The sequence below is a fragment of the Lutra lutra genome, chromosome 1 (genome assembly GCF_902655055.1).
Source record: "Lutra lutra chromosome 1, mLutLut1.2, whole genome shotgun sequence".
Taxonomy (NCBI): domain Eukaryota; kingdom Metazoa; phylum Chordata; class Mammalia; order Carnivora; family Mustelidae; genus Lutra; species Lutra lutra.
Window position 1 is genome coordinate 129,897,043 of NC_062278.1, and position 14,070 is coordinate 129,911,112.

General features: G+C 46.8%; 1 protein-coding gene across 1 annotated transcript in view; it reads right to left on the reverse strand.

Annotated features, from left to right (window-relative positions):
* EPHB1 (EPH receptor B1) overlaps positions 1-14,070 on the reverse strand; it is a 430,594-nt gene that overhangs the window by 89,640 nt on the left and 326,884 nt on the right. The window contains exon 6 of the mRNA XM_047736385.1: positions 3,747-3,871. Within this exon, the coding sequence (XP_047592341.1) occupies positions 3,747-3,871 (125 nt within the window). The remainder of the gene's footprint in view (positions 1-3,746; positions 3,872-14,070) is intronic.

Sequence of the window (14,070 nt, forward strand, 5' to 3'; positions counted from 1 at the left end):
ACCTGGCTCGCAAGCATCTTTCTTTTATTTCTTTTAGGGCTCAGAGTTCATGGATCCGTGTATATCTGGCACATAATAGGTACTTAGTGTATGGTGAATTGTGATCACTGTGGTTATTTCAAAATACCCTCGTAGGATAGTGTCTTTTTCTTTATTTGCATTAGAAATGGTCTAGGCAATGGAACAGATCTTACGGTCCAGCACTTTGTAAGTGAAATTTAGAGTTCCATAGTAACATACTGAATGGTAACCAATGCTTTGCCAAAGAATCTTCCGTGTTCCCAAGGAAAGCACTCCATCCTCTGGAGCGAGGACTATAATACGCTTCACTGAGGTGTGGAAGCTGCCTCAGGCATGGAGCTGCTGTGCCCGTGTGTCTGTTAATAATTAGGATAAATTACTGAAAAGTAGGGACGTGGTCTGAAATGGGAGACTAAGCTTCCTTCATAGCATCAGAAGTTGAAGTTAATTACAGTGTTTCAAAGGAGGAGGTGTGCATGTAAAGGGAAAAGTAGCTGAGGAGCTGGGGTGTGGGCTGGGGAGGGAGGAGCCCAGGGATCCCGGCAGGCACCTGTCAGGAAGCCCACCTCCATCCTGGGGTGGATGCCTTCAGCCGGCGGACGAGGTGGAGGGCAGGTGGCTCCCATGTATACAGCCCCTCTCCAGTCCTGCCACTTGCCACACCTGGCTGTAGGCTCACTTCCTAGCTGTGTGTTTGAGAGCAAGTTTTGTTTTGCTTTGAACTTCTTCGTGCAGTGGTTCCTTTCCCCGTAACAATGATACAAACATTTACCACACTGGGTAGTGAGGAGAAAAGTAGGTAATGTTTACAAAGCTCCTGATACCCGATAGGGGCAGACTAGGGAGAAATTCCTGTGATTTTTCTGAGATGATCTTCTAAGGCTCCAGTTCAAGTGTGTGTGGGAAGTGGGCATCTTGTTGGTGATTCTGACATTGCATCATATACTGGTCACACGAGATCCTCTACTGGACTCTTAAGGCGACTTTGATGATGAGATGAGACTATGTGGACAACTGGTCCAAACAGATTGGTCCAAAATCTTGTGGAAACCCAACATGTACTTTAGTAACTGATAGAAGATATCTAGCAAATGAGGGGCCCAAGTTCAAAGCTGATTGGATATAATGGTTGCTTACAAATCCAGATGGTTTACATTACCCCCAATTCACTGAATTATCTGAATTGACTGTCTAGAAACCCCGATATTCTCTAAATGGAACAGAATGCTCCCTAATTCTCACCTTGCTCGTAGGTTCTTCTGAAAGGGCCAAAGGGTGTATCTCCTTACAGACTGGATTAGAGATCCATCTGGCCCTCCACTTTTGGGGATGTAAATTGCTCCCATTTTATGGAAGTGAAAACTGTGACCTAGTGTGTCTAAGTAATTTAAGCATGACTGCATGGCTGGTTAGCTACAGAGGACACCGGAAACTAGGGTCCTGTTTCCCAAGGCAGTCATGTTCCACTGTTCAACACAACCTCCATGCCAGAGGGCTGCAGGTCTCCATCCCTGATCGTCTTCCGATTTCCACTGCCCCCTGGGTGATTCCACCAGCCTCAGGGCTTTCATACCGTTTATGTACTGACAACTTCCAGATGGATTTGTCTAAGCTGGTCCTCTCTCCTGGACTGCAAACATGGACCTCTAGCTTCCTGTTTCCCTCTCAGAGGTGTTTTAGACATTGAGCTGTTTCTGTCCCTTCCTTTACCTCAATCATGCTCTACCATAGCAAGTCCCCTTTTAGGTAAATGATCAAGGACATCTTTCTATCAGGCCGGGCACAAACCTTCCCAAGTCTGAACTCCAACCTGCTAGAAATCCAGCTGCTCGGGACACCTGGGTGGCTCAGTTGGTTAAGCAGCTGCCTTCGGCTCAGGTCATGATCCCAGCGTCCTGGGATCGAGTCCCACATCGGGCTCCTTGCTCAGCGGGGAGCCTGCTTCTCCCTCTGCCTCTGCCTGCCATTCTGTCTGCCTGTGCTTGCTCTCTCTCCCTCTCTCTCTCTGACAAATAAATAAATAAAATCTTAAAAAAAAAAAAAAGAAAAAAAAGGGAAAAAAAAAGAAAAAAAAAAAAGAAATCCAGCTGCTCTGTCTTTGGTTTCTGTATCTGAAATTTACTGTTTCCCTGGTCCTCTCTTTCCATCCCAGTGGATCCTTGTTCCATCCCATCATCCTTGTTCTAGCTGATTGTAATCTAGCAGGCTGGTTTTTAATGGGACGGCTGAATGATCCTCTTAAAATATAAGTCAGATTTTGTCTGTCCTCAGCCCCTAACCCTGCTACAGAGCCCATCTCAGTGGGAGAGCTGAAGTTCTAAGGTCCCGCATGGTCACCTCTCATGGTTATCTCTCTCACCTGTTGCTACTTTCCCATCGCTTGTACCACTCCAGTCATGCTGGTCTTCTTCCTGCTCCTAGAGTCACTAGTCATGACCTTGCCTCAGGGCCTTTGCATAGGCATCTGACCCTCTCTCCCCCGTTTCACAATAACCTCACCTCTTTCAAGTCTTTACTTGGAACCTACCTGCTCTAAGAGGCCTCCCTTTACCATTCTATTTAATTCCACAACCTGCTCCTCCCCCAATCCTGACCCTCTTGATCACATTTGCCGTTCTCTGCTTTTTCTATTTTCCTTTGCATGGTTCATTTTCTAACATACCCTATGATATCCTTATTTATTGTGTTCATTTTCTGTCTCCTTCAGTCAGAAAGTAAGCCCTGGGAGGGCAGGAATCTTTGTTTAGATCATTAATATATCACAAATAGTACATGCCAAATAGCAGGCACTCGATAAATGCTTGCAGAACAAGGAAATGAATCTGGTGTTCTCACAAACAGCGTGTTGGGTCAGTGTTTTCCTGGGATTTTGCAAATGGTACAGTTTAACATGGTGCCTCCCCCACAGAGACCAAGGGGGCCTGCTCCACAGGGCACCATTTCCCTCCTCTTGGCAGTGTGTGCCCTGCTGTGGGTCCCAGGAACAGCTGCTAAAGAACAGTCAGTAGATAACACACAAATTTCTATTTCTAATAATTTCTAGCTGATCCTTTTACATTTCCGTTTACATGTTTTAATCTCTATAAATATACTAGCGCGGTGTTACAAGCATACGATTTATAAATAAACAAACTTATATCGGAAGAACACGGTCCAACACTTTGGAAAACACTGGTCTGCAAAATCACAAACTCTTGGGAAGTTTCGGGGACACGTGGCAGTGTTGTGGCATCTGTGTCAGTACAGCAAACACACGCCTGGGAAAATGGGGTTGGTCCTGGCCCTACCAGCCCACTGAGCCATTTATTTTTTTTTAATATTTTTTATTTATTTAACAGACAGAGATCACAAGTAGGTAGAGAGGCAGGCAGAGAGAGAGGGGGAAGCAGGCTCCCCGCTGAGCAGAGAGCCCTATGTGGGGCTCGATCCCAGGACCCTGAGACCACGACCTGAGCCAAAGGCAGAGGCTTAACCCACTGAGCCACCCAGGCGCCCCCGCACTGAGCCATTTAGACAGCAGGGTAGTAGTCTGGAAGATTCTCTCCTGAGAGAATGGCATGGACAGTGTCCAGACTTTGGGGAGTTTTGCCAAGGAAGACCCAACAAACTCTCCCAAGGAGATTCTGGCCTCCATCGGCAGATTCCTCCTTCCCTCAGGACTTCCTCCAGCTTGCCCACATGTGCCCTCCGCGGGCCACCCTCCACTGAATGGCAGCAGGCCTCACCTTCTCATAGTACCGGATCTCATAGTCCAGGATGATGCCATTGGGCTGCTCTGGCTGTGGCCATGACAAGGTGATGCTCCTCATGGTGGCACTGACCTGGTGCATGATGGGAACAGTGGAAGGGGCTGTGGAGAGAGAAGACAGGGCAGGTGAAAAGACCCTCAGTTAGATGACAAGTCTGGTCTTTCAGAGATAAATGAGGAAAGAAGTATCTCTGGATTTGAACCTCCCCTTTCTTTCTCACCAGCTGGGCTCCCTGTGGGTTTTGCCTAATGAACAGAGTACGGATAACAAAGGAGAGAAAAGGTGATTCTTTAGGACTGGGAGCATACATGGGGGTCGGGCTGGAATGGGCACAGTATTTTTTGTGCAGGGAGGAGAAAGGCTTGACCCAAAGGAGATGGCTAGAGGAATCCCATGAAAACAGTGTGGCCTGGGGACGCTGGAGCCATTTAGGGAGGGGGCTGACAGCCAGGGCAAGTCTAGGCTTCCGACAGTGGGACAAGAGGGACAAGGGAAAGTTTCTGAACAGAAGGTGGAGAAGGAATCTTAATTTCCTGTTAACGGGAAGAGCTACTGTAGAGAGGAGAACCTGGACACAAGGATGCTAATGAGAGGAGAACTGGTCAGTGCAGAACTACTGCAATGGAAAGGAATGTTCTAGCAAACACCTCTTTCCCAAACTGCATGCAAGATTTTGCTGCACTTCAAAATACAGGGAGGAGGCATCTCTCAATGAGACATGAACACAGACAAACAACCGAGTTCATTCAGACTTCTGTCAGAGTTTTCCAAATGAGGGCATTTGCAACAGAGAGCTCACAAATATAAATGAAGAAATGATACACAAACCAAACATTTGGAAACAGGATAATAATTCCAAAATCTGTGAAGTGATTCCAAAACCTCTGTTCGGAAAAAATATTATTTATTTCCCAATTCGATGCTTTTCACACGCTGTAAGTAAAATGAAAACAGTCTGGAAATAACAAATGAGGGTTGTCTTTCTAGGGGAAGAGGCGGGTAATGGATGAGGCTTCCATCTGAGCTCTGCTCTGGGGCTGTTTCGTTTTGTCCTGGCACTTCTGCAGCGATAGGAAGGTTGTATCTTCACGCAAACCCCACTTCACACGGGTTTCTCCGGGGACTGTGGTGGAGTGACACTTACTAGCCTCACTTTAAGAGAAGGGATCCCCGTCCAGACACGGCTACGGGTCTGGGCACAGGGATCACTTTGCTCTCTGCTCTTGGCTTGCTGAGCTCTCAGGGAGCACCGAGGACATGCTGGCTCCCAGGCCAGGGGTGGGGATGCTGAGCTCTTGTCACGAAGATGCCCATAGTCCTGGAAGCCCCAGGAGAGCACAGGGTGAGATGCGGTGTTAGGAGGGCTTAGAATCATGGAGTCCACCCAGGACCCTGCACAGTTCCCATTAGGGGCCCCCAAAACACACTTGCAAGAGCTCCCACCCTTGGGAACATAGCCGACTCATGGCCCCGGGCGGCTTCTGCCCTCAGAAGCCACTTAGAACCCCACCCTCCACAGGCTGCTTCCAGCCATTGACTGAGAGCAGTGAGGATGCTTCCAAAGACCCATTCCTGACCCTTCTGTTGGGCAGCTTTCACCCAAAAACTCCCCATCGGACTCACCGATACTTCTTTGTACAGCGTGGTGGTCAAAGTCTTCCCATCCAGTCCTCCTTCCTGCCCTCTCTCCTTCATTGTAATCTGATGGCTCTCCCGGCTTTCTCTGGCCTGCCCTCCCATTTTCCCAATCTCTGGCGCCTCTAATCCCATCTTGGTGTCTGCTTCATGGAGGACCTGATTTTATGCAGTCCTGAATCCCCCTATCAAGGATTCTCTGCTGGGCCCTGCTGTGTCTCCAGGGATGGGTTGCTCACTGCCTCTGGGAGCTGTGGCTTCATACTTGGGTAGCTCTCACCAATTTGCGTGTCTTCCTATCCTTATCTCAAATTCGTCTTCTTCTCAACAGTCTCCGTTCTACTAACTAAAGTAATAGTGGATGCTCCTTCTTCCATGGAATGGCTTGTCAAATAGCTAAAGAAACTAGTTAGGTCTCCCCTGAGCTTTTCCTGCTGAAAAGAATGGCCAGATACTATGAACATTTCTCCCATGACATGTAGTTACCCGAGGTGGCTCTTGTCCAAATGGGGCTCCATTTGTCCAAATGTTGTCTTTTTAGGCATGTGGCCCAGAGGTAAATTCAATTCTCCCACTGCTGTTTAAGCAGCAAAGATTATTAGGGCAAACCTACCATATCCCATAATCTGTGCATTATACATCTGTTAATGGGACCATCAGCTTCTTTTTTTCTTTTTTTTGCATCAAAAACATGTCCCTTAAACCATAAAAGACTCAATCTCAAAAAACAGACTGAGGGTTGCTGGGGGAGGGGGGATGGGAAAGGGTGGTAGGGATATGGACACTGGGGAGGGTACATGCTATGATGAGTGCTGTAAAATGTGTAAACCTGGAGATTCACACACCTGTACCCCTGGGGATAAAAATATATTATATGTTTATTTAAAAATTTAAAAATTAAATAAAAAAATAAAAAAAAATGTCCCTGCCATTTGATTCTGAAATACTGTCAAATCTAACCTTTAGGTTTCCTCATGGTACGTTCCTCTTCTTTTGTTTGTAGAGTAAGCTTCTGGCTCTGACTACAGGGATCTACATGTATGTTTTTACCTTTATGGGGCTATATTTGGCCTATGAATCTGGTAAACTGAAATAATTTTTGATCCTGATTCAACCATCAAAGGCACCTTCTCTTCCTCCTAACTTAGCATCATGGTCCAGATCCATTAATGAACTCATTAAACAAATGTTCACGGAGCATCTGCCATGTGCCAGGCGCCGTTCTGGGTTCTGGAGATTCCACAGTGAATGAAAGAAAATTCCCTGCCCTCATGGAGTTTATTTTCTAGTGGAGAGATTCAGAGGCCTGATGGAATCGATCAATCACAAGGGATTTTAAAATAGTAACAAGGGAACCAGTGGAGCAGGGGAGAAGGTTACAGAGAATGCCAGAGTGTAGGAGGCCCGCTGGGAGAAGGCTGTAGTTCCAAACCACTGGGTCAGCAAGGCCTTGCCTGAGAAGTCAATGTGGAAGCATGGGGTGGGAGGAGGGGAGGCAGACACGAAGACTCCTGGGAGAAGAGCCTGTGAGAGGGAAAGGCCAGGGTCACAGTTCTAACCTGGGAGTAGCCCGGTGTTCCAGATGAGCAGCCAAGAGCCAGTGGGACTAGAGCAGAGATGAGGCTGCAGACAATGGCTTCTACCCCGAGTGAGATGGAGGGCCACAGGAAGGGGGTAGACCGAGGAGTGACACCATCTGACCTGCATGTTAACAGCTTCACCCTGGGCTGCCCTGCAAATAGAATGCAGGGGCTGTGCCAAGGCTGAAAGCTCTAGCTTCACACGATTGCAACGATCTAGCTGCAAGCCTGTGGCTACTTGGACCAGGTTCGGAGTGGTGGAGGGGGTGAGAATGGGGGTGGTCAGATTCTGAATAGATTTAGCACCTCTCACTGGATGTGGGGTGGGGAAGAAATGGAAGAGCCCAGATGACTCCAAGGTGTTCGGCCTGAGCAATTGGAAGAGTGGGGCTGCCATGAACTGAGATGCGGTAAGACAGAGTAGAAGCTTCTGCGCAGGCAGATGCACAGATAGGAGATCCAGACTGGAGACAGTGGTGTTGAGCCATCAGTGTTTCAGAGATGCCGAAAGCCACAGGGTAGACAGAGGCCCTCGCGGGAATGAGAAGAGAATATACCGTCTAAGATTCAGGAGAGGAGGAGAAATAGCTGAGGACCTGGGAGAAGGCAAAGCCAATAAGATGGCAGGAAGCAGGGGAGTGTGATTACCTAGAAGTCAAGTGGCAAGGAGTGTCCTCAGGAGAGAAGGTGTGAAATGCTACCTCAAAGTTATGTAAAAGGAAACCAGGAACCGAGCTCGGAGTTAGCAACAGGCTGGATGCTTAAGTGGGGATGGCTCATGGCTGGCATTCCTGACCTCAAGGGCACTGGGCAGAGCCAGGGAGAGGAGGAGTTGCCACAGTGTCTGGAGTCAGGCCAGATCACAAGGGGATCCTGGTGGGCCATCAACACAGGCAGTTTAGGGACACCTGCTTCCTCCACCCCTGCCACACTTGCTGCCCAGCTCCACGTTGCCCACAGCCCGCGTGAACACACGATTTATGCGTTGCCAACTACGTCAATGCCATATAGGTATTCTCCTCTGCCTTGAGAGCTAAAGCACCATGCATTAGAAATTGGAAAGATTAACCTAATGGCCTGAGGATTTTGATGGACTTGGTTCTTTCCTTGGCCTCTAATCCCTGGAAAACCACCATTCAAGACTCAACATATTTGCTAACCACTGTGCCAGGCCCCCATTCTAGTCACTGGGGACAGAAGGATGAGTTAAAAAAAAAAAAGTCACAGCCCTGTCCTGAAGATCCCTGGCATCTAGCTGTGGTTAGGTGGTAAAGAGGCAATCATGGGGCAGGTGATCCAGAAGCAATCCAGAGCCAAATCTGAGAAGAAAGTCCCCATTCCACAGATGGCAAAGACCTCTGCAGCCAGTTGGCACGTGGACACGGGAGAAGTTGCCAGAGGGTAAGGGTCACCACTGCCCACGCTGCTCAGATTTATGATGATGACAACATTCCCAGACCCCCTTGCGGGCTGTTTATCCTCACACAGGTCACTCTAAATATCTTATGTTTTAATTGAAGTGGGATTTAACACGTGGGAGGGTAATGGGAGAGTATTACTCTTCCTCCCTGAAAATCAAGGGCAGCCTACATTTGGTGCTCTGACATGGGTCATCACCAATTTGGTTTTTTGGGGTGACAAATATGGATTTATTTTCCTTCTCCAAGTGCAAATGCCATCTCTAAATCTGGTGTTTTACACGTTATGAAACATTCCAACAAAACAAAAAATAAAAAATGAGCTCAGATATCCATACAAACACCATCTTCTTCTGGCAAAACTAGGCAGAATAAAGAGGATTGGGAAGATAAATTCAAAGCAGCAGCCCCATGAACCCTGAATATGCTGGTTTCAACAGAAAGTCCTGGCCTGTTGTCTTTTCTCCATAAACTTGCCTCCTCAGATGAAGAAATGGTTTCAATGAATGCTTGAAAGAGTCTCTCCCTCACAAGAGCACTTTTGACTAAACTGTACATTCTATGGAGAGAAGAAAATGAAAATAAAGAGTTCATGAAACTACTAAAATTTAGCAAAGAAATAAATATGGAACTTCTTTTAGAATTAATAAGAATTAGCTTAGGGGCTATTTGGGGGGGAAAGGGCACTGAAGGCTCAAGAAGTCTCCTAAAGAGGAGATGCTCCAAAGCCCCAAATATGATCAAAATTGCCCCGTACTCCTTCTTAGCACAATACAGAGGCTGGACCTGATAAGAAATCAAGATGCAAAAAGAAGAGTGGGGAGGCAATGCACAGTGTCCTGTCAAGCACCCAGGCAAAATCAGCTGGGTTCAAAAAAGAACCGGCAGCAGGAGCGTATGATAAGGGAAGCTACTGTCAGTAATAAGAGGCCCTTTAAATGTGTCAGAAGCAGCAAGAGACTTAACCTCCACTGGTCAAGGGGCTCAGGGATGGAGAAAATGCAAAGACGGGCTGAGTCAGTGAGTCACTGTCTCTTTCTCGCCAAGGAAGACTTTGGGGAGATCATACTCCCAAATTGCTTTTGAAGCAGGCAGATCCAAGATAGCATATCACATACAGCAGAGAAAGTGTGCGGAATGTTCTCGCCTGAGCTGACAAATGAGATGTGGATATATTGCTGAGACAGGATGGCCTCGACTGCAAGTTATGAAAGAACTCACAGGTGACACAGGGCAAACAGGGGCCCACACTAGTCACAGGTCATCCCTGCCCGTGGCCTTGGCCAGCCCTCCATTTGTTAGGAGGGTTTCAAAGGAGACCATAGTGTTTGTGGTCTGGGAAGGGGGGCGTGTATCTATCTCAGAGTCAACCCAAAATCCAAACCTTGAGTCTTTGTGTGTGGAACCATTGCTGTCCTACCTCCGGTTCACCTGGCCCATGTATTTTATGTTTATGACCTTCCTAAACCCTTTAATTTAGTTACTGACTCAGCCATATCCAAAGTCTTCCTCTTATTCATTTTGTTTTCCTTATTTAATAAAGGCATTTCCACCCCCCAACAATTAAGCATCTCAAATCCCAAAATATGAGAATGATTCGATGCTTTTTTTTCTAGGACAATTACTGACTTCTAATGCATTATCTTTGCTTATTAAAAATTGCTTCCTAATGTCTTAATTGATTTTTGTGTCAAAATAATTCTTTCAAACAGCTTTAACCATAACCGATTTGGGGATATAATAAATGATGTAACAGTTTACTGTATTAAAATATTTTATTTAAGATATCAAAAGTACTTAAAGCAGTTTAAAAAAATAATAGCAATACACACAAACATTCAAAATTAAGTGGATCTATTGGAGTAAAATGCCTGAAGAGTTTATAAAAAATATGAAGCTTGGGTTTCAAGTTTTGGCAGATTTCATCTTAAGGGAAAACAATGATGCTTCTGTAGGTAGAAAGCAGACCAGGGACAGCCTTGCTCTGAGGCCACCTCTCACCTGCCTTAGGAGCTATGGTGAGGGTCATGGCTGAGTCCCCTTCACCTTGGCTCAGGTGACAACCCTTGTAAGTCTCCTGGAAGATAAATGACCTCTCTACTTTTTTTTTTTTTAAAGATTTTATTTATTTATTTGACAGAGAGAGATCACAAGTAGACGGAGAGGCAGGCAGAGAGAGAGAGAGAGAGGGAAGCAGGCTTCTTGCTGAGCAGAGAGCCCGATGTGGGACTCGATCCCAGGACCCTGAGATCATGACCTGAGCCGAAGGCAGCGGCTTAACCCACTGAGCCACCCAGGCGCCCCAAATGACCTCTCTACTTAAGGGGACTGTCATATGTGAATTTTCCAAGGAGGCCCATAGAAAGAGCCCATCTGCATTGCTCACGATAAGCCATGCTGGGCAGGTGGGGGAAGTATTTCCTGGCCCTTCCGCGTGGTACGTGGCAGAGGGAAGGTCGTCACAGCGACCCCTCAGAGAGATGCTGCTGTCCCACACCAAACAATGTACTCTGAGGCTTAGTAATCTCTTCTACCTTCCTGGGCATAGGCTTTTGCTGGGAGGAATATCCCTCAGCTGACGGACATTTGGCTTGTGTACACATTTTGGCTGTTGGGAATAAGGCTGCTAAGGAACATTCATGTACAAGTTTCTGTGCTGACCTAGGTTTGCATTTCTCTTGGGTTTATATCTCATTGTAAAATGGCTGGATCACATGGTAATGCTAACTTCTTCTATTCTTTCTAGAATAGCATTTTCCAGCCAAATTATTCTTGGACTAACCACCCACAATCTGTATACCACAGACCCCAGCTATGAGGAAAACAAGGCAGGGTGAGGAATAGTCTGGATCCTAGAGCGCAGCCCAGGGCAGTAGGAATTGGCAGAAAGAGAGAAGAACTATGGCCCCTACAGATGCTCTAGAGACACGTGGGTTCCTATTCTGTTGTTTGCTTCCTGTGCGATCTTGGACTAAGTTCACTTAACATCTCTGTGCCTCAACTTCATCAACTATAAAACAGGAGTACTGATCCTTGTGTTACAGATTTTTCAAATGTTCTGTGGATATGCCCTGTACAGCCTCTTGCTCTTTCTACCTAAATCTAGTCTGCTAGCCTATGGGATCTCAGCAACCACCTCACAGTCTCCTTCTGGGTCCACTCCTCTTTACATAGGCAAAGCAATGCCTGGGCATAGCTCCTGATGTAAATGTGAAAAGCACAACCCAGCAACAGTCCTGGGCATTTATCTGATAAATATCTTTGCGGGGATAAATGAACATGTCTACCCAGTCAAGATGGACATGATGGAGAAGAATGAGCTTGGAGAAGGGGAAGGTTAACAGCAGGGTTCCCTAGAGGTAGGTATGATGGATGCTCCAGAGGACAGATTGTTTCCTGTGACATCTCACAATGACCTAAAGTTTTTCTGGAAAGTAATCTAGGATGTAAACAATAGGTTCCTTGTCCTTGAGGACACGGGGATCTTGTGACTCTGTGAGGGGATGAACCATGGCCTACCCATCTGATAGTGTGACTCAGACCCAGGTGTCATGGATGCTTTCTTTGCTCTGTCCCTGCCTTTCTCCTGGTCTTGTCACCTGTATCTCCTTACACCTAACATCCTGTCCCACCTCCCTTGTATACTCCTGGGCCTCTTCATGTCAAATTATATAGCAACCAGATTACTCTTTCCAAAGCTTGATTCACGCATGTTATTCTGATGCTCAAAAACCTTCAGTGGGCGTGTGCCTGGGTGACTCAGTCAGTTAAGGGTCTGACCCATGATTTTGGCTCAGGTTATGATCTCAGCGTTCTGAGATGGAGTCCCCTAGTCAGGCTCTGTGCTCAGCAGGGAGTCTGCTTAAGATTCTCTCTCTCCTCTGCCTAACCCCCATATGGTGCTTGTGCTCGTTCTCCCTCTAAAATAAACAGGTCTTTAAAAAAACAATTCAATGGCTTCCCATTGGAAAAAGTCCCAATGTCCCCTCTAACATTTAACAACATGGCAGTCCCTGACCAGTCCAGGCTGCCCCCCCATTTCCCCCTAGAGGAGCCCATTGCTTTCTTTTAACTCCTCCACACACCCTGTTCCAGTAAAACCCAGCTTTGGGGGATCTCTGAAACATCTCTTCATGACCCAGTAGCCTTCAGAGGCACACATCAGGCCACATGCTGCCCTGCCTTAGTCCCGCTTGGCCACGCCCACCAGGGCACCTTGTCCCCCCTCCTCCCAACTCGAAGCCCTTATTTTAGTGACTCTCATTGGTTGTAATTTCCATCTTGGGACAGTGCACTGTGATCTAACTTTCCAGGTGCTCATCTCTGCTCTCCATCACTGGAATAAACTCTTTAGGGCATAAGTCATGTCTTTAGCCTCTTCCCACTGTGTTAGCACATAATAGATGTTCCATAAAAGTGTGCCCTTACTGTAATGATTGCAGGCTCTTTTCTAACGACACTGAAAGTAAAAGGGTCAGAAAATCATGTACCGATACCTAACATGGATAGTGGCCCTTCAGGGAGGAAGGTTGGGGAGGGGAGGGGAGACAAGGGTGTGAACTGCCTTCTACAGAGCACGCGGAGGGCAGCATTGAGGAGGGTGCTCCCGGGGAGGAATACAGAGTGGGGCTGAATAGAGCAGTTCTGGGGGGCCCGGGACAGGGGTGCCTTTACACGGCATAGAGCCAGAAGCCGGGAGGCTGGGGCTATCCTCACTTCACTGAAAGCTTTCAGCTGAAATGCTACCCTAATGTTAGTAGCCTTCTAATTTTTCTTCTTTTTTAGGTGCTGTGGAAACCTTTCTCCCAACCAAATTTTCCTTGAAGCCTTAAAGGAGAAACAGAACAATTCAGAGACGCTCTGGGTGAATCAGAAGCAGGAGTCCCAGAGCCCTGAAGCCAGTCCCATTTCCTATCTCCCCAGCCCAGACTCTGAACGGCTCACCGAGAGATCCAAAAATTCTGGAAAGCCTCCAAATGTCCCCTTGAGGCCTCAGATTAAATTATGGGTGCTCCTAAAAGGCATGGGTGAAAAGAGTGGGAGTGAGGGGTTGGGGGGTGGTGGGTTACCTTTTCCTTACATGAAACACATTCTTCAGAAAAAACTAAAATCTCAATTTATTTTTTTAAAGAGTATTTGTTTTTTTGTTTGTTTGTTTTGTTTTGTTGTAAAAATTTTATTTATTTATTTGACAGACAGAGATCACAAGTAGACAGAGAGGCAGGCAGAAAGAGAGGGGGGGGAAGCAGGCTCCCTGCTGAGCAGAGAGCCCGATGTGGGACTCAATCCCAAGAACCTGGGATCACGACCTGAGCCAAAGGCAGAGGCTTTAACCCACTGAGCCACCCAGGCGCCCCTAAAATCTCAATTTAAATGTCAGCTAAAGACTTCAGGCCCACCAGTACGGAAGACAAAGAAGAGTTTGCACACCGATGAATTGTGCAAACGACGAATTGTGTTTCCTCTGACATTTCTATTCTGGGAGATAACTTCAGGAAGGTACTGCTCACATAACAGATTCTCCCTCTGATGATGAAAACTCATTTCATTGCACAAATATGCTTGAATTTTACATTAGGAAGCCTGACTCATTAAATATTTTTGGTGCAGTAACACTTCTGGCCAAAGTAGATTAAACAAACAAGCAATTAGTCTGGAGACTGGATA